Source organism: Mauremys mutica, chromosome 1, assembly GCF_020497125.1.
Source record: "Mauremys mutica isolate MM-2020 ecotype Southern chromosome 1, ASM2049712v1, whole genome shotgun sequence".
Classification (NCBI taxonomy): domain Eukaryota; kingdom Metazoa; phylum Chordata; order Testudines; family Geoemydidae; genus Mauremys; species Mauremys mutica.
In genome coordinates, this window is record NC_059072.1 from 339789198 (window position 1) to 339810404 (window position 21207).

General features: G+C 43.9%; 1 protein-coding gene across 1 annotated transcript in view; it reads right to left on the minus strand.

Annotated features, from left to right (window-relative positions):
- LOC123358237 (cGMP-dependent protein kinase-like) overlaps positions 1-21207 on the minus strand; it is an 86565-nt gene that overhangs the window by 37583 nt on the left and 27775 nt on the right. The window contains exons 3-7 of the mRNA XM_045000903.1: positions 15717-15834; positions 14571-14645; positions 11294-11385; positions 3785-3947; positions 439-522 (exon numbers count right to left, since the gene is read on the minus strand). Coding sequence (XP_044856838.1) covers positions 439-522; positions 3785-3947; positions 11294-11385; positions 14571-14645; positions 15717-15834 — 532 coding nt within the window. The remainder of the gene's footprint in view (positions 1-438; positions 523-3784; positions 3948-11293; positions 11386-14570; positions 14646-15716; positions 15835-21207) is intronic.

Here is a 21207-nt window from a genome sequence, read left to right on the forward strand (position 1 = left end):
TTAAGAGCCAGGTTCTTCTCTTTTACTACCATGAGAAAGTACTGTACTCTACTGATTTCAGTGGGGCTATCTGTGGAGATAGACAATATTCCACATGAATAAAAGTGGCAAGGTTTGTCCCCAAGTGATTTTTCACAATTTTACTAAGCTAGTGCCACTGCCGTCAATCAGTCTATTCATAGGAGTAAAGCCTACTCCCATGAGCAGGTAAGGGCCTGGAGTCATCCACTCTAATTGCACTATGAGTGAGAGAACAATCAGCTGCTCACTGAACTTGCAAGGTACCACATGCTCTTGCAAGGCACTGAACCACCCTCAACTCCAGATGAAGCCAGCTGCAGTTGTGGGAGCTCAGTACCCTGCAGAACTGGGCCCCTGGCAAAATAAAATAAAATTATCACAATTAAACATGGTGTAACACCTGAGGAAGAAACTCACCTGTCTAGAAACAGCCAGCAGGGAAACAGTATCATGACAGACAACTGTGGCATTTCTCCTAGCGCCCGTCAAGATGGCAACATCCTAAAAAGAAGATAAACAACAGATCTGAATTATTAAAAAGAGTGCCTATAAAAATGCCTTTTAAAAATATAAGATAAAATAAAAGAATATTTCTATGTATATATTAGTGGGATAAATCATGGCTAACAAGCCAGTCAGAGCTGCAGGGTGCCGGCAAACTGAAATCTATAGACTATCAGAAGCAAACAGCCCAGAACGTTGTGAGAAATAATAGCGTAATACACGTGCTGAACCCAGAGGGGTTTTCTTCGACAGTGAAGATTGCTCTTCTGAGGTCAAATCACAGTTTCTTCAGGTCTCTGGTAGGACGATTTGAGTTTAAATGGTTTACGTCTATGAGCTGCCCCTAGCAGGATCCTCTTTAGCATAGTGTGGTGAAGTAGTAGCAGCACCATACTTAAGGTCACATCAGACTTCTCATTTTGAGGGAATAATTAAAAAAGAAACGTTTCCTGAGCTGCAGCCCATGAAGGGTGAACCCTCAGCTGTTACCGGTGATACTCAGGGTTCAAAGTTATTGCCCTGCAAAGGAATGCATAACCCCCACAAATGAGCAGAATATGATACAAAAGGACCCCAGGCACTGACGCTATGTACACTGGTAAGCACCCTACTGACTCTACCTGATTTTAGGCCTAAATCTCACTAGTCCTTTGAATAACCTTTCTTTGAGGGGAATTAACCATTGGAACAGATTGCCAAGGGGTATGGTAAATTCTCTACCTCTTGAGGTCTTTTCATCAAGATTGGGTGTCTTTCTAAAGGGTATGCTTCAGTTCAACCACACATTGTTAGGCTGGTGACATTCTATAGCCTGTATTATGCATGAGGTCAGACAAGATAATTTGAATGCAGGGCTTGAGGCATGCCAGAGCGCTCTGGAATGCCGTTCAGGAGAGCTAGAAGGGCTTTCTGGGACTTCCAGTAATATCGCTTTTGAGTAGTCAGAAGTAATGGAGATGAAATTAGGGGCCTCTGTTTTTAGAACTCACACACTCTTATAATGGTCACTTCTGATCTTAAAATCTATGCATATAGAAAGTTCGGTAGCATTGTGCCTCTAGACCTTTTCTTTCCCCTTGAATACAAGGGAGCATTTTTCTTGTTAATTATTTACAGAGCCCTAAAGAGAGGAAAAGGGATAGCTCAGTGGTTTGAACATTGGCCTGCTAAACCCACGGTTGTAAACTCAATCCTTGAGGAGACCACTTAAGGATCTGGGGCAAAAAATTGGTCCTGCTAGTGAAGGCAGGGGGCTGGACTCAATGACCTTTCAAGGTCCCTTCCAGTTCTAGAAGATTGGTATATCTCCAATTATTACCTTTAAGATTACAGTGTTGCACACAATGCTAAGCCCTCCACAATAAAAGTAGGAATGAGGCACAGAAAAAGATGATTTTCTGGTCCCCTAAACACTGGAGAGAAGGAAAAAAGGATCCTACTATTGAATACTTCTGTTTGTGACAGGTCCCACATGCAAATTCTCCTGAATTTCAAAAATCTATACACTTCCTTAAAAATTGCCATAAGAACAGAAAATAAGTACAGAATGTATTTCTTTTTTGAAAATTTTCAATCTCTAGATGAAACTCGGGGCCACTGAGGGTCCAGGTGTAACGTTAATTTTATATTTCTTTTGCATACTAATGTAAAAGTTTTAAAAGCTTTTTCTGGATGACATTAGACCAGATTCTGCTCTTAATTATATTCATGCAATCTCTTCTAAATCAACAGCTTAATAGGGGTATAAATGACAGCAGAACTATCAATAATAATTTGTTATATTGTATGTATCCAACAGAGGTACAACTGGCAAAGGGAAATCAAAACATTCAGATTTCAATACTACAGCCAGTCAGAAAATGGGTTCTTTTTTCCTGCAGAAAATTTTGATGAAAACAAACAAGAATTTGTTGCCAAAAAACCAACATTTTTTTTGGTTTTCCAGAACCATCACTGAACATTTTTGGTTAAAAACAAAAATAAATTGGGTTTTCACATTCTGACCAAAAAGTCAGACATTGGCAAGGAAAGCAGACACTTTCCTCAAAAAAATTTCATTTTGTTTTGGCAGAAAAATTTCAACCATCTCGACTCAATACATTGAATGGCTCTCTGGGTTCAGCACAGTGAATGTACCTCTGAAAAAAATCTGGAGATTTCCGTTTTCTCATTGTGGGCATTGCCTTCAACAGGCTTTGGAACAGAACCCTAATGTGGCATACTATAATGAAGTAAATGTAGGTAGGGGATGTCTGGAGCAATGTGAGAGGTTCATCGATTCTAAGGCCAGAAGGGTCCACTCTGATCATCAAGGCTGAGTTCCTGTACAACACAAGGAATAGGACTTCCCTGATTTAATTCCTGTTTGAACTAGAGAACACCTTTTAGGAAAACATCTAAGCTCAATTTAAAAGGTACCAGTAATGGAGACTCCATTGCAATCCTTGGTAAATTGTTCTAATGCCTAATTCCCCTCACCATTCAAAAATATATGCATTCCGGCCTGAATTTATCTAACTTCAACTTCTAGCCATTAGATCTTGGACAAGGCAAATATACTCTCCTCTTTCATCCATTCCAGGGGTGGCCAACCTGAGCCTGAGAAGGAGCCAGAATTTACCAATGTACATTGCCAAAGAGCCACAGTAATATGTCAGCAGCCCCCCATTAGCTCCCCACCCCACTCCCAGTGCCTCCTACGCACCAGCAGCCCCGCTGATCAGCACCTCCCTTACATCCCCACACCTCCCGATCAGCTGTTTCATGGCATGCAGGAGGCTCTGGGGGGAGTGGGGAGGAGCGAGGGCACGGCAGGCTCAGGGGAGGGGGTGGGAAGAAGTGGAGTGGGGGCAGGGTCTGTGGCAGAGCCAGGGGTTGAGCAGCGAGCACCCCCTGACACATTGGAAAGTTGGAGCCTGTAGCTCCAGCCCCGGAGTCGGTGCCTATACAAGGAGCCGCATATTAACTTCTGAAGAGCCGCATGTGGCTCCAGAGCCACAGGCTGGCCACCTCTGATCTATTCTATGCACCAGCCCCAGATCTGGAGATTCCAGTAAGATCTAAGATCATAGTACCATACTGAAGTTATTCTTGAAAAAATAACTTCCTTTTCAGTCTGATCCAAAGCCATCTTAAGTCAGTGGGATTCTTTCCACTGGTTTCAGTGGGCTTTAGATCAGACTTTGCACATGTGAAAGGTTCTTCTGTATACGCTTGTAACATTGGGCAAAAACAAACAAGCAAGAAAGTACTGATGTACCCCAAAATATTTCCCTTTCTTCAGAAAGGCAACCGTCTTGGCGTAAAGCTCTCCTGTCTGTCTGTTGACAGCCACCTTGGTGACCACAGCTGTGCCTGAGAGAATCAAATAGAAATTCTGTGGGATATGGCCTTGCCTGATGACCACTCTTCCAGGCCCGAAACTGAGCAATTGAAAAAACAAACAAACAAACAAACAAACAATATATCTGTATCCAAGCAAATGTATTTCTTTTTTTTTTGTTTTTTTTGTTAAGCACTTGGGTTGAGGCCCAAAGGGTGATTGTGGTTATTACTGTTATGGTGGCATTTATGGGGCACCTTGGGATGCCTATCATACCATTACATTATTATTATGACAATAGAAATTCTATTGTTTATACATTAAGTATGGGATTTTCAAAGGAGACTAAGGGAGTTAGGTACCCAAATCTCATTGAAATTCAGTGGGATTTGAGCATCCTAGGATAAAATTTTCAAAATCTTCTAAGTGACTTAGGCCCCTAAGTCCAATTTCCTAAGGAATTGAGGCACCTAGGGCCCAGATCCTCACAGGTGTGTAGGTACCTAATTCCATGGGAGTTAGACGCGAAAAGATCTTTGAGGATCTGGACTTAGGATCCTAAGTCTCATTAAACGTCAAGCGGAATTAGGCTCCTAAGTCAGTTGGAACCTTTGAAAATCTTACCCCAAATAACTCCTTTAGATTCCTTTGAAAATTCCAACCTATGCTTGTTAAAAGCCTAGAGCATGGAATAAACAGCTAGATAGAAGAAAGACAGGCAGACCATTGGGTGACACCAACAGGAGTTTTGTATGAAGAAGGAGCTCAGGATAAGGGCCACCGTTTTCTGTATTAATGTGTTTCTTTTAACTCTTCCTTTACCCCTGATATGCCTCCTGATTTGTTGTATATGAACCATGCAGTGCAAAATACAACTCTAGTCCCTCATCACATTCCATTTTTCTCCAAGTTTGGCAGTTATAAAATTAATATGGTTTAAATGGCAGTCAAACCTTTATGCTTCTTTTTAAAAACAGACCTGTTTGAAATACAGACGGAGCTATTACAGTACTGATCTGCAATACACCTTACACCCCCATAATGGCTCAGAAAAGGCAGAGAGTTGTGATTTTAAGGTCTTCATCAGAATTTATTTGTATTTGGTTATAATATACTCATTTATGAATTTTCATCTGGGGTACGGGTGTTCTGCTCTAAATTCATCTTCTCAGTTACAAGGGATCAAAAGCCCACTCTTCGCTGTGAAAGGAAATATTTAGAATGCAGTTAAACGTACAATATGCTGTCAGGTGAGGTGTCTTTGTAAATACTTAATTCTAAATCCTAGATCCATTTGCGTGAGACCTGACAGTTCTCACTAGAAGTGGAATTTAGGTCATCTCCATCACACCAGTCAGAGGGTTATTTTCTTTGATCATGAGGAAAAGCTGATAAGAACGACTGTCACATACTGCTTTATCATCCTGGCAAACCTTGCAGGCTCTGTAACAGGTATTGTCACAGTTAAATGCCTTGTTTTATGCTGGTTGAGGATAAATCCATAAAACTGTGTGTGTGTGTGTGTATGTGAATATATATATACACTAACATCTGTAAGTTTCTATACATACATAGACTGAATTCAAATGAGAGTTTTGCCATAAACTTTAATGGAACTAGGACTTGATTCAGCGGTGAATATACTGGTTAAATGTATCTACAATAAGCAGAGAATTGCAACAACAGAACAATATCATAACTCTTAGTACAAGAATAGACACCAATTCTGAAAAGACTTACCCTCATGCTTAACTTTAAGCACGTGAATAGTCCCATTGATTTAAAACAGGCCCTGGTAAAGGGGACAGGGATTAGAACTTCTGGGTTCTCTAGTCCCTTCTCTGCAGCCAACTAGTCACATGGCAATAAACAAGTCAAGTGACTTCTCTGGACCTCAGTTTACCCCTTTGTAAAATGGGGATAAAATTACCTACTTTATACTTCACTTGTGGAATTTCATTAAGGTTTGTAGAGTGCCTTGCCTGTAAATTAGTGTATAACAAAGTATTAGTATCATGGTGGGAGTATTAGAAATTAAATGGCCTGATTTTCAGAGCTGATGAGCACCACAACTGTTGCTGATGTCACTGGGAGCTCATTTCCTCTGAAAATCAGGTCAAAAACTTTTGGGGCTTGATTCTACTCGATAGCATGTGGGCTTGTATTTCCACATACCTAGAAAAATCTATTATGCTTGTGCATGCACACGCTCAAGTGGATTTTCTGAGACTTATGGAGATGTGTCTCTGAATATTGGAGAGCAAAATTGAGTCTTTTGATATCAAACTTGTAGATATAGAGCTTAATTTCCTCCTTTTTTCATTTTTTCTCATCTTCCTTTAAAGGCATTCATCCCTAGCCTTATTGTAGTTATCTCTTGTGGCCAGTTAATGCAAGTCTTTGGTGCCAATGGAAGTAAACTTTCCTAGACTCTGTTACAGCAAGTTATAAAGTTATATACTGTACTTGTGTCAGCATCACCAGACTAATGTTTTCAAAAGCAAGCATACCTAAGTGATTTAGGAGCATAAGTCCCATTTTCAAAAGTGATTTAATACTTCAAGCCAGATTTTTTTAAAGGCATTTAGGTGCCTTAACTCCTATGGGAGTTAGGAGCCTAGGTGCTTTTGAAAATCCCATTAGAGGCTGGATCTTCAAAGGGAACAGGGCCTGCTCGGGGGACAGGGTGGAAGAGGAAGGGCAGGGATGGGGCCTGGGGCAGAGCAGGGGTCGAGCACACCCCAGCACATTGTAAAGTCAGTGCCTCTGTTAGGCATTGTGATGCTGAGCCTAACTTTTAGGCACCCTGCCTCCTAGTGGAATTCATCACCCTGAGTTTGGTGCCCTGGCTCCCTATACAATGCCTGGGGAGAGTCAAGCACCTAAGAAAGAGTTTCACAAAAGCCAGTAAGCTGAGCAGGGAGCCACGTAGGCTAGCCAAGAGAAAATGCTGAGAAGAGGGTTGTGGCCTAAGCTCCATTCCCCAGAGGGAGTTAAGCACCTAACTGCACTCGGGATTCACAGCTGTGAACCTTGTCATGAAGTTAGGATGCCTAAGCCAGGTCAATCCTTTCTCACAAAAAAGTGTGGAGGAGGATGTGTCCTGCCTTATACTTTATAGCCCCGTAGTCAGAGCACTCACCCAGGAGGTTAGAGAGACAGGCTCAAATACGCACTCTCCCTGATTTGGAGCAGGGACTCGAACCAAGGTCTCTCACCTCCTCTGTGAGCACCCCTAGCCACTGGCCTATAGGCTATTCTGGGGTGAGACTTGCTCTCTCCTGCTGAAGTTGTTACACCACCAAGCTGAAAAAAAATATTGGGTGCTCAGCACCAACTGGCAGCCCTGCCGATCAGCTCCTCCTCCTCCCCTTGGCACCTCCCGCCCGCTGGCAGCCCTGCCGATCAGCTCCTCCTCCTCCCCTTGGCACCTCCCGCCCGCTGGCAGCCCTGCCGATCAGCTCCTCCCCCTCCATCCCAGCACCTCCAGCATGCTGTGGATCAGCTGTTCAGCATCGTGCAGGAGGTGCTGGGGCGGGAGTGGGAGGATTGAGGGCAGAATGCGCTTGCAGGAGGAGCGGAATGGGGTGGGTTGGGGGATTTGGGGGAAGGGGTGGAGTGGGGGCGGGACCTAGGGCAGAGCAGGGGTTGAGCATCCCCCTGCAACTGAGAAAGACCGTGCCTCTGGCCCACTGGCATACATTTAGGTGCCCAGGGGGATTTATCAATGGAAATTTAGGAATCTAGGAACTTTAGACACCTACAGAGTTAGGTGACACCTGAACAAGGGTTTTGAGGATCTAAATTTTGGACTTAAGTTCTCAAAGTGGTAACTGGGCACCTACATTCTTTTGTGGCTCTAGACCTAAGTCCCCATCTGCATCTTTAGGCACCTAAAATATCTTTGAAAATGTCACCCTGAATGTCCAATTTTGAGCTTAGCTTTCATCACACTGGATCGAATTCTCCCCTCACTTATACCAGTTTTGTGCTATATTGACTTACATGGTGTTAACCCCTGATTTATACCAGGGTAAGTGGGAGGAGCTTCATACCCAGCTGATGTTTCTTTAGCTACTTGGCAAGATTCTGAATCCAATTTCACTGGTGTAATTCATCACCCTGAGTTAGGTGTAATTCCAGTGTCCTCAGTGGATCTGCCTGGATGGTGGCGCAATTGAGATTAGAACCTGGTTTGCTATATGAAAAATCACAGCTTGAGTTTAATTTTAAAATCTCGATTTAAACAACAGCACCAGGTAGTAAATAGGCAGCCTACATATGAATCAAGGAAATGGACTACCAAGCATCTCAGCATCTGTGCAGTCCCTCTATTATTAAAAATACCAAGGCATGTAGTTACGTGTTCATCCATTTGTAAGCTTATAGGAGCTAAGATATATAGATCCAATATTTCACTTTGCAGAAACGGTTTATTTCCAGCAGTAAATATGATGTTTGTGAAATGAGAATAGGCTATTTTGAACTGTTATAAGCCCACTGAATAATTGAATTATTATTCACTGGGGGGGCAGGGTAATTTGTTACCTGTAAGATTCCAGTGCTCTGAATCAAAGCAATTATATTCACAGTGTCATTTTGTGAAATAATAGCGCAAAGCTCTCCAAAAGAGAAAGCAATCACTGAATGGATTTTGTTGAAATAATAGCACCAGCTCAGCACTCCTCTTGCCTCATTCATTGTTACTTTATTATATGGCTAAATAGCTCATTCCACTCTGCTTCACTGGAGTGACAAATAAGAAGGAAAGAAACAATATCGATGGAAGAGACGGCACAACATTTAATGACAAAATATTAAGTAGTCACCTTTAGGCCCATAAATGAGCAAATGACAAAGGGCTGACACATTTTATAATGAAATAAATATAATGAAATAAAAAAGAGGATATTCTCCACAGGAGCCGGTTTGTGCTAGGACTATAACAATGTTTAAAAGGGGACTGGATAAATTCATGGTGGCTAAGTCCATAAATGGCTATTAGCTAGGATGGGTAAGAATGGTGTCCCTAGCCTCTGTTCATCAGAGGATGGAGATGGATGGCAGGAGAGAGATCACTTGATCATTGCCTGTTAGGTTCACTCCCTCTGGGGCACCTGGCATTGGCCACTGTCGGTAGACAGATACTGGGCTAGATGGACCTTTGGTCTGACCCGGTACGGCCGTTCTTATGTTCTTATGTTCTTATGCTGTGGGTCTTTTAGAAAGACAGGTACTGACTGGAAGTGGGTTCCAAACTGCAGTATTATTAGTCCTGAGTATTCAAAAATCATGAGCCAGGCGCCAGAAAAATCATGATATTGGCTTGAAAATTGTGAGATCCTAAAAAATAATAATTAGGGACTTATAGCTGATTCTATCCAAGGGACATAGATGCCCCTCTACCCCAGTCACCATCGTATGTGAGCACCTCACAAGCTAAAATGTTTTGTACTCACAACGCCAGGGGCCATGCTAACATCCCCATTACAGATGGGGAACTAAGATACAGAGACTCAGTGACTTGCCCAAGGTCACATAGCCAGCCTGTGGTGGAGGAGGAAATTAAACCTGGGTCTCAAGTTCCAGTTTAGCGCTTTAACCACTAGATCATCCTGCCTCTCATCCAGCCTTTCCTCCTTCTCAGTCTGTAGGGTGCACTTGAGTCATATTTGTAGGCTTAACTCCACAACAATGAGAGCTAGAAACTTTGGGTTCTTTATGAGGCTGTCAATTAATTGCAGTTAACTCAAAAAAATTAATTGTGATTTAAGAAATTAATTGCGATTAACCGCAGTTTTAATTGCACTGTGAAACACGAGACTACCAATTTAAATTTATTAAATATTTTGGATCTTTTTCTACATTTTCATATATATATTGTATTCTGTGTTGCAATTGAAATCAAAGTGTATATTTTGATTGCAAATATTTGCACTGTAAAAATGATAAACAGAAGAAATAGTATTTTTCAATTAATCTCATACAAGTACTGTAGTGCAATCTCTTTGTCCTGAGAGTGCAACCTACAAATGTAGATTTTTTTTTGTTACATAACTGTACTCAAAAAGAAAATAATGTAAAACTTCAGAGGCTACAAGTCTATTCAGTTCTACTTCTTGTTCAGCCAATCGCTAAGACAAACAAGTTTGTTTACATTTACAGGAGATAATGCTGCCCGCTTCTTATTTACAATGTCAACAGAAAGTGAGAACAGGCATTTGCATGGCACTTTTGTAGCCAGCATTGCAAGGTATTTCCATGCCAGATATGCTAAACATTTGTATGACCCTTCATGCTTTGGCCAACATTACAGAGGACATGCTTCCATGCTGATGACACTTGTTAAAAAAATAATGCATTAATTAAATTTGTGACTGAACTTCTTGGGGGGGAATTGTATATCCCCTGCTCTATTTTACCCACATTCTGCCATATTCATGGCACTCTGGGATGATGACCCAACACATGTTGTTCATTTTAAGAACACTTTCACCTCAGATTTCACAAAATGTAAAGAAGGTACCAATGTGAGATTTCTAAACAGGGCTTTGGAGCTGTGCTCCGGCTCCGTTCCAGCTCCAGGCAAAAACTTTATAATGAAATCTGGGGCCTGAGCTTTAAGAAAATACCAAATAACATGAGACTTGTGACAAAATCATGAGAGCTGGCAACATTGAAACCGAATACACTGAAAGCTAGGGAGAAGGGTTTAAGTTTGAGCTAAATGTTATGGTTTACAACCATCTTCAATCAGTCCTAAGGTTTGGTAGACACATTATTGCTAGATTATTATTGATGATGATGATGGTGTTATTTGTGTTGAGGTAGTGTCCAAAGTCCCAGGTCAGAATCAAGATCCAGTTGTTTTGGTTCTCTGTAAACACACAGGAAGACCTGGTCCCTGGCCTGAAGAGGTTATGATCTAAGGCCCAAATCCTGCAATCGGGTCTGCATGGGCAACCCGTAGCACCCATTCGGAAACCCGCTGACTGGAAAAAAAATATCCGCCAGCGCAGATCCAGTTGCAGAATTGGGGCCTAATTTAAGAGGAGATGTGACGAGACATACCAGATAATAGGAAGGAAAGAACAAAAGTAACAGCAATGAGAGCACATTGTTACATAGTTAGAACTAGCTCATGTGCAGTCTAGACCGTGAGGGTTCAGAGTCATTCAATTAATTATTTTAACTCGTGTATACTTCGTTAATTTCACAGCACTTGCCTCCTTTGTTTTAATCTCCATCAATTTTCAATGACTGCCTATTCCTTTATATACTACTGCTCCTTGATTCCTGTTTCTGCGTCTCTGCCTGTTTTCCCTTAATCTTTTGCATATTCGAGATGAAATTCTGCCATCAATTATGTTTCCTCAGCACCCACTGAAGTCAATGGGAATTGCCATACATTTACTTTCATCTCCAGTGGCATCACAGCAAACTTACCATTCATACCAACCCATCTGAGCCAGTTTTTCCTGGATGTGGACTGGGTATTCAGAGAAAGTGCTGACTGTTGCCTTCAAAGACAGCATGGCCTACAATTGGGGAAAGAAATAGAGAGAGTGGGATTCAACAAATTGCACTGTTCAGATAAACTAGCCCTGAGGTTGTGGGAGAAGGCGAAGAGCAATGGTGAGTGTGATTGTTCTCCTGGGAGTCAACAAGGAACTGATGTGTGCAAACAGATGCAGTTTTGCCTGTGTGAACCAATATCACCTGAAGGTTTGATCCTGCAAGGTGCACTCAGAGGGAGTCAAGAGTATTCAGCACCTCATCGGAGGTGCTCAGCACTTCACAAGATCAGGCCTTAAAGAGAAGAAATTACAAGGCTTTAAGGCACAGAAATTAATCTGGCCAGCACTAGTGCTAGTTCAGGGACCAAGTGGGAGGTGGGTTACAGCTATTTGGGAGTTGTGGGGGCTGGTGCAGCTTTGGTGGAGGCAAGGGCAGCCTATAATCAGTGGGGCATGGGAAAATTCCAGCCTTGCTTCCTCCTGTCTATGATCTAAACTCTCCCTCTTATGCTCCACCCCACCTTCACCCTGCCCAGGACCCCCCCATGCACTGAGGCTGCTTCAAAGTCAGTGCAGAACTGGCCACCCTAACTCTAAACCTGGCATGGAGGCCCCGTGTTCCAGGGTTATAGCTCAGGAGATGCTTCTATCTGACTTACAGTCCCCTTCCCCCAGCCTAGTTGTCAGAAAGAGGGATACAGGGCAATGATGGTCCTTAAAGCCAGTTCCCATAAGGTGTTGAACAGTTCCTGTGGGGTCCTAGGAAGCTTCATTTCCATGAGAGGGATGAAAAGCCTTCTGCCGATGGTTGTGGATATTACTGGACTCACAATCATATTTACAGTACTTACAACCATTATTAAAACAAAACAAAAACACAGTATTCTATAGTCAGTTGTAAATGCTATACCTTACAGTGATGTTAATACAGGATTGTGGACCATGACTGTCCAATGCTATAGAATCTTTTATAATGGAAGAAGGCATGAAAACAAAAAATGACCATTTTAAGTTTTCAGTAACAATAATACAATTTTTTGTTCACAAATTCTGACTTTTCACATTTCACCTCTGGATTTTGATATAGTAGTAAGAGACATAAAACCATGATTGTGGTTTTTAAGAAGCATGGCCAAGCTTTTCAAACATGACTAGTGATTTTGGGTGTGTCAGTCTTCGGATAACCAACTTGAAACACTGAAAATGGGCCTAAATTTTCAGAGGACAGGTGCTCTGAACTTAATGAAAATTCAAGCCTGTCTATTGGATCTCAAGCTAGGCTTCCAAAAATTGAGGCAATTAAAATCATCAGTCATATTTGGAAATCTTGGCCTAGATCAATAGTTCTTAACTTTTTCCATACCAAGATCTTCTTTTCTGTACTGGGATAACTACCACCCTTCCTGGGACCCCTGCTACCATCTACTCAGCCTCTCTCTGACACTCCTTCCTATTTAGCAATAAGGGAAGTATAGAGTGCTCATGTCCTCCAGGCTGAGACCCCATGGATGACGCAATGCAAAGTGCTGAAGTTGGTGGAAGTTGAGGATGCCAAATATGTCCTTAATATTGGCCAGCGCCTTGGAGGGTGAGGCCCAAAGTGCCCCGCCTGTCAGGAGTTAGTGCTAAGATCCAAAGATATTCTTCACAAAAGTTCAGGTGCTAACACAATGTCTTGGCCAAATTCCAACTCGAATAGTTATAGTCTATCATCTTATATCCCCACTGCTGTCAGGCACTGGCTCCTAGTCTGCAGTTCTGACACAGTGGGGAAATACCTGAGCCCTTGGGGGAGGGATAGCTCAGTGGTTTGAGCATTGGCCTGCTAAACCCAGGGTTGTGAGTTCAGTCCTTGAGGGGGCCATTCAGGGATCTGGAGAGAGCAAAAAAAAACCTGGGGATTGGTCCTGCTTTGAGAAGGGGGTTGGACTAGCTGACCTTCTGAGGTCCCTTCCAACTCTGATATTCTATGATCTGACCCAGGCTCAGCTCCAGGATAGGCTGCTACCACATGCCTGAAGGCTGAGTCACTGTGGGATGAGTTAGTTCAACTGGAGTGTTGCTGCATGCCTGAGTGGTGACTCACTGCAGCTCTGTTGGAAGGGCAGCTGAGTGAGCAGCTCTGGTATAGCTGTGGGCTTGCCTCACAACTGCAATTGATCTTACTAGCTATGGTGGGACATGAGGCCATAGATAGCCCAACAGGTGCGCTACTACATTATTTAGAGATTTAAATGCTAGAAGTAAAACCTGGATGTGCATTTGCCTGAAAATAAGCAGTCAGTTAAGGAGGAATAAAAAAGAAAAGAACAAGTCAGGTTAGAAGGAAATGTGAAGATGATAGGGCAAAAATTATACCCTTTTGTGTTTCTCTTATTGAGTATAGAAGATCTCTATAGACTATTTAGAAGAAGGAAAGCTCCAAATCTCAGAACAGAACTGCTCTCCTGGAGATTGTATGTGGCAGACATCAGAGTCCATTATGGCAAGTGCAACTCAGAAGTATCCTGTAGTGTAACAGTTACCACACCCCATAGTTTAAAGGCTACCACACACAGTACTGTGGCTTGTTTTCAACGTTTTTCTCTGTGAACACATTTAGGTTCATAAAGGGAGCTGCATTCTGAAAACAACTCCATTTACATCCAGGCATGTCTGCTATACTGACAGTTCAATAGTGGTGCCTCATGAATATTGTGCTTCATGAATAAAAACTGTGTGAGAATAGCTTTGTTTGAGCACAAATCTCTGATTGCCTCCAAACAAATGGAAAGCTTGAAGTTAAATATACAGTAAAGTGAGTTATTTCCAAACATCCACAGCTCCGTGTTTGATCTGAACGGAATAAGTCTGCCTGAGACAGCTGCTTCTAGTCTGCTCTCTGCCAATGATATTTTCAATCTCTCTCTCTCTCTCTCTCTTTTTATTTGCAGTGTTTTCACCAAATCAAAGCCCCTCAGAGCTGAACCACCCCAAAACTGGGGAGAAATTCAAAGCCAGATCAGTGCCTTGAGCCAAGTGGTATAAACTGAAGTAACTCCATGGAAGTCAACGGCGCTATGGCAATTTACAGCATCTGAGGAACTGACTCTTTCTATTTTGGCCTGGATCCAAACAACCCCGGTACTTTGGGAAATCATATCAATAGTTAGAAGCACAGGGGCCCACATCACTTGCATCAACAACTCAGCTTTCTCAAACCTTACCAGCTTGATGCCTTCAGAGGTTCGGTTTTCTGGTGGCCCTGAGAGGATGGCCTGCGCCTCATGACTGATAGTTGTCTGATAGAAGAGAAAGGGAAGAGCAAACCCCAGTCAATTAGTTATGGATACTAATCACCCTGTGCAATCCATTGTGTCTGGGAGACCAGTGAGGTACATAATTTAAGTTTACATATGTGCGAGCTAGGTCAGAAATCAGCCCTTGTTCTTTAAGGCATGAGCTAGTTGCTTCTTAGGGCTGAGAAGGGAATTTTCTTCTTATGATAAAGCATAGCACCGGTGGCCTGGTGCAGCATATTTACCTGCTAATAGGTGGGGTGTGGAATGTGCCTTCCTCAGAAGCATCAGGTATTGGTCACTAATCAAAGTTAGGTATCAGACTAGGTGCTCAGTTCTTCATGGAATTTTAGTGCCTAACTCTCTTAGGTTCTTTGAAATATCTCAACCTCAAAGGGTAGCAATTCTGCCGGGAAGAATGAATCCCATCCCAATGGCTGTTGATGGAACTACTCCACGCTTAAAGTTAAACATATACTTACATGCTTTGGTGAATCAGGGCCTGCATGAATGGCCACTATCCACCCACTGACAGTGGTTGGTAGAAACATTTGATACATATTAGTGAGGTCAGTGTAATGAATTACTTTTTTCTGCAGGTCACCTTTAATTTTTAGAGGCTTTACACTGAGCAGAATAGAGGTTTTTCAGAAACAGAAGTATCGTCTAGTCAAGTTGAGGTAGTTTGGAAGACTCTCATTCTACATTTATTCTTCAGTCTCTAGGGGTTGGGGGGTTTATTTTCAGTAAGGAGCACAGACTCGACTAAATCTCACAGATTTGGAGAGCTTTCCCAAAGGCTCCTCAAGCCTGGAAATTATAATGCTCACAAAGCTGTGCTTCTAACATCATTGATTTTATTAGTGCATCCCTTAAATGCATTGTTTTAAGACCTGTTTCTCCAGAGACCTCTGCACATGAATCACTTGAGTAGTTCCTATTGAACTGTCTGCATAGCAGGAACTGGTCAAATAAGCAAAATGACTCACGTGTGCAAGTCTTTGCAGGATCAGGCCTTTCAAATGCAAGCTCCAGTTATCCACCCCTTATTTACACATGGGTTGCATACAGTACCTCTACTTTAGCTTTAAAATAAGAAGAGTCAAAAAGGAGGTTTTCAGTCTCTGTCCTGGATCCAGTGAACTGTAGCCGAGAGAAGGATAACAGTTCAGCTCTAGATTCTGCATAGTCCCTGCAATTAAAACAACAGCAACATAAACACCCATACAAAATTATCTGCGTGAAACATAATGAACATTCTAGTAATCTCGAAACCTTGCTTTAAAACTTATATTCAGCAACATCCAAAGAAAGGGGTAACCTTATTCCCTGCACCCTCCGCATTATGCAAATAATTGACATTTAGCATAGGATATAGCCTTTCTTTGTCAATTATTGTTAGATTTAATTTGTACAGACATGGCTGAGAAAATGCTAAATCCCAAAATAGAGACTTCCAGATTTACTGGGGAGAAAAAAAGCAAGAAAGCAAGATTTAACTAAACAAACAGAAGGTTCTGTCTGTGAATAACATGAAGTTTTTAATATAGAACTGGTAGTGTTTGCCTGAAAACCACACTGTGATAGCATATGATGACTCTGCTTGGAAGAGTTAAGTGGATTTTGATCATTCAGGGGTGCAGCTGGCTTGTCACCCCACTGGGGTAATTAAAGAAATGGGAGTAGCATTGGGCAAGGAGAGGCTAAGATTTGGGATAAGGGATCTGAGGAATGAAACTTGGGCCAAATTTTTGAAATTTGAGTGCCTAAAGTTAGGCCCCCGAAGTCCATATTTAATCGGAAGGGTCTAAAATTTCCCATCACAACATTTTTTCAACTGGAAGTTTGGTTTTCAATTAAACAAACATCTTTGAGGAAAGTGTCTTTCCTCAAAAATTCTCATTTTTTTTCCCACCAGAAAACGAAAATGTCTCAAACCAAAAAGAAAACAAAAACAAAAACTTTTTTCAATGAAAATTTGAAATTTTCCACCAAAGTTTCAACTAAAAATGATTTTTTCATTTACATTTTCCATGGAAAACAAAAACCCATTTTCCAACCAGCCCTAATATTTAGACAACTACATATAAGTGGACTAATTGTCAGAGGTGCTCTGCAGCCCTTCCTTTTACAAAGCCAATGGGGCCTGCAGGAGCTCAGCATTTTTGTTCAAATATGGACTTAGGTGCCTAATTGTAAGTTCTAAAGTTTGAAAATATTGGCCCCTAAGTGCAGCCAAAATGGAGGAAGAAGCCTTAAGTTGGATAGAGTAACCATGGGGCAAGCTAAACCTGATAAAAGGGCTTAGGGTAGAGTTTTATGTCAAATTATTTGGAATTGCCATTTTTTTTGTTAATAATCCATACCTCAGAAGCGGTGATTTTATTTTGCATCTATAAGAACATAGTTTTGTTTAGTATCAGAGAGGTAGCCGTGTTAGTCTGGTTCTGTAAAAGCAGCAAAGAATCCTGTGGCACCTTATAGACTAACAGACGTTTTGCAGCATGAGCTTTCGTGGGTGAATGCCCATTTCGTCGGATGCAAGAGTGGAAATTTCCAGGGGCAGGTAAATATAAGCAAGCAAGAAGCAAGCTAGAGATAACAAGGTTAGGTCAATCAGGGAGGATGAGGCCCTGTTCTAGCAGTTGAGGTGTGAAAACCAAGGGAGGAGAAACTGGTTCTGTAGTTGGCAAGCCATTCACAGTCTTTGTTTAATCCTAAACTGATGGTGTCAAATTTGCAAATGAACTGAAGCTCAGCAGTTTCTCTTAGGCCTTGTCTACACTACCAGACTATTTCGAATCCAATTAAGTCGAATTTGTGGATTCGACCTTACGAAGTCGAATTTGTGTATCCACAGTAAATACACTAATTCGAATTTCTGAGTCCACAGTAACGGGGCCAGCGTCGACTTTGGAAGCGGGGCACTGTGGGAACCTATCCCACAGTTCCCGCAGTCCCCGCTGCCCATTGGAATGCTGGGTAGAGCTCGCAATGCCTGCTGGGGGAAAAATGTGTCGAGGGTGGTTTTGGGTAACTGTCATCATTCAACCGTCACTCACAACCGCCCTCACTCCCTGAAAGCGCCGGCGGGAAATCTGTTCGCGCCCTTGTCTTGTCAGTTTCAGCGCGTACGCCACAGCACTGCGAGCATGGAGCCCGCTGCGATCATCGCTGCACTTATGGCCGTTGTCAACTCCTCGCACCTTATCGTCCACCTCTTCCACAGTCAGCTGCTGAGAAATCGTGCGAGGAGGCTCCGGCAGCGCGGTGAGGAGAGTGGCGCAGACCTCTCAGAAAGCAGGGTACGCCGCGCAGTGGAGATCATGGTGGCAATGGGTCAAGTTCATGGTGTGGAACGGCGATTCTGGGCCCGGGAAACAAGCACGGACTGGTGGGACCGCATAGTGCTGCAGGTCTGGGACGAATCACAGTGGCTGCGAAACTTCAGGATGCGTAAGGGCACTTTCCTTGAACTGTGTGACTTGCTGGCCCCTGCCCTGAAGCGCCAGGACACCCGGATGCGAGCAGCCCTGAGTGTGCAGAAGCGAGTGGCCATAGCCCTCTGGAAACTTGCAACGCCAGACAGCTACCGGTCAGTAGCGAACCAGTTTGGCATGGGCAAATCTACCGTGGGGGTTGCTGTGATTCAAGTAGCCCACGCAATCGTTGAGCAACTGCTCTCAAAGGTAGTGAACCTGGGAAACATTCAGGTCATCATAGACGGCTTCGCCGTGATGGGATTCCCAAACTGCGGTGGGGCTATAGATGGGACTCACATCCCTATCCTGGCACCAGCCCACCAGGCCAGCGAGTACATTAACCGAAAGGGCTACTTTTCCATGGTGCTGCAAGGACTGGTGGACCATAGGGGACGTTTTACCTACATCAACGTCAGGTGGGCGGGCAAGGTTCATGACGCGCGTGTGTTCAGGAGCTCTGGTCTCTTTAAACTCCTCCAGGCAGGTACTTTCTTCCCGGACCACAAAATAACGGTTGGGGATGTGCAGATGCCTACAGTGATCCTCGGGGACCCAGCCTACCCGCTAATGCCCTGGCTCATGAAGCCCTATACAGGCGCCTTGGACAGAGAGAAGGAACTCTTCAACTACCGGCTGAGCAAGTGCAGAATGGTGGTGGAGTGTGCTTTCGGACATCTCAAGGGGAGATGGCGGAGCTTACTGACTCTCTCGGACATCAGCGAAAAGAATATCCCCGTAGTTATTGCTGCTTGCTGTGTGCTGCACAATCTGTGTGAGAGCAAGGGCGAGACCTTTTTGGCCGGATGGGAGGTTGAGGCAAATCGCCTGGCTGCAGTTTACGCTCAGCCAGACACCCGTGCTGAGAGAATATCCCAGCGGGAAGCGCTGTGTATCCGGGAGGCTTTGAAAGCAAGTTTCCTCGGAGATCAGGGTAACCTATGACTCTCCACTTGCTTTCAAGAGAAACTGACCCTGGACCTGTGTCTGTTTGTGTCGATTTCGATCTGCGGCTACATGCCGCGTTCTCCAAGTTTCACCCACTTCCAAAGCACGTTTTAAAGCAAAGTAATTGTTACACTCATTATTAATAAATCTTTGTTTTACTTTGCATTTCTGTTCTGGTGTTGAAACATGGACGCATACTGTGCTGGGCACGGTGTGCACTGACGTACAGACCGCTTCCTCCATAGAGGACTGACATCCTCCTGCTCCTACATAGGTCTCTGGGGTGGGGGACGGCTGAAAGTGGTTCTGCATGAAGGGGAGGGTTTGCAGGAAGGGGCGAGTGGTGCCTTCTCTGCATAGGGGTTTGGATGACGGCAGTGGGCTGCGGGTTTCTGCGTGGGAAGGGGCGATGGGTGTGGGAGAAGGGTGAGTATCTGTCCGTGGATGAGGGCTCTTGTTGGGGCTCAGGGCAGCGGATAGGCTCGTTGATCCGTTGGAAGTGCATGGAAAGGGCAGCCTGCCTTTACATTAATGGCGTGGCAGGCGCTAGGACCCTGGACAAGCATACACATTACGGAATGACCAGGGGCAGCATACACAACACAGAATGACCCTGGTGCCTACTGACTGCAGTGTGTGTGTGCCCTGCAGTTGATCCTTTCCCCAATTCTGTACCCTGGTACTGTAGGCTATACTGTGCAAGTATGAAACCCCTGTCCACCCCATACACCGAAAAATCCTCTGTCAGGAAAGACATGACCGAAACAGTGATTAACAGCAAACATCTTTTATTAATCTAATAAACAGTGGGGGGATGAAACTTGGATTTGGGACTGGCTGAGCCTATAAGGGAAGCACTTCTACAAATTTCTAACGTGAGAAGTGCGGGGTACATGGTCGCTCTGTTCTGGTTCAGTGACAGTTCTCACGGCCCCTACCGCCCCTCCATCTTGTACTTTTGGGTGAGCGGGGGGCAGGACTTCTTGGCGGGGGAGGGCGATTGCAGATACACTGCAGGGGGGCTCTGTCCTCCAGCCTACGGTCCTGCAGGACATCAACAAGGCGACGAAGCGTGTCCGTTTGCTCCCTCATGAGACCAAGCAGCGTTTGGGTGGTCTGCTGGTCTTCCTGCCGCCACCTATCCTCATGTTCCATGAGTGTGCAATGCTGCTCACATAGGGTCTCCCTCCAGTGTTTCTGCTCTGCAGCCTCTGCTCGGGAGCAGGCCATCAGTTCAGCGAACATCTCGTCCCTAGTCTTCTTCTTTCGCCGTCTAATCATTGCCAGTCTCTGCGAGGGGGATGCCGGGGCAGTCCGGGAAAGAGCCGAAGCTGTGTGATGGGGAAAGTTAGTGATTTCCTTGAACAGATACATTTTTGCGAACAGTGAACACCGTCTAGTCAATTTCTATGAACAAGACCGTACCGGGCAACAAGTCTCACGTGGTCTCAAGACAAGCACGACATTTTGGGCTACGCTCTGATTGGCATTGCACAGGAGAGCGGACAAGTCGGGAGAGATAGCTGAATCCGTCTAGCAGACAGTCCTGGTAAGCCTTACAGTAGATTATGCTTATCAGTTAACGGATAGCTGTGCCCTCCTGCTAAAGGCAATCTGGAAATCAGATACTATGACCCTTTTCCAGCCACTCCCGACACTGCAGGGGAAAGATCAATGTATGCTTTTCCTCTGTGGCCTACAGCACGTGGCTGTTAAGCGAGGGGCTTTGTTATGCAAAGTATAAGTAAACCATTAAGAACAGTAACTATTCGCTAATTGCCCTAATTAGATGCAGCACTTCATGAACGAGATTACCCTGAGGCGGGTCTCTCAACTACAGAAAGACAGGATGTTAAGGGAAGCACTTCACCGACCGGGACCCTACGCGGCCATGCTGGTTGAGGCGATGGTTCCCCTGTACCTACGGATGTCGTGGCGTGGAAGAGTGTGCTTCACCGGAGGACCAAATAAGGCACCTCTTCCTAGAAACCTCCTGCGGAGGGTATTTGAGGAACTTTCTGACGCATTTGTGGAATTGTCCCTGGAGGACTATTGTTCCATCCCAATCTGTGTGGACCTACTGTTCGTATAGTTTCCCGTTAAAAACTTTTAGATATAGTATTTAGATATAGAATTTC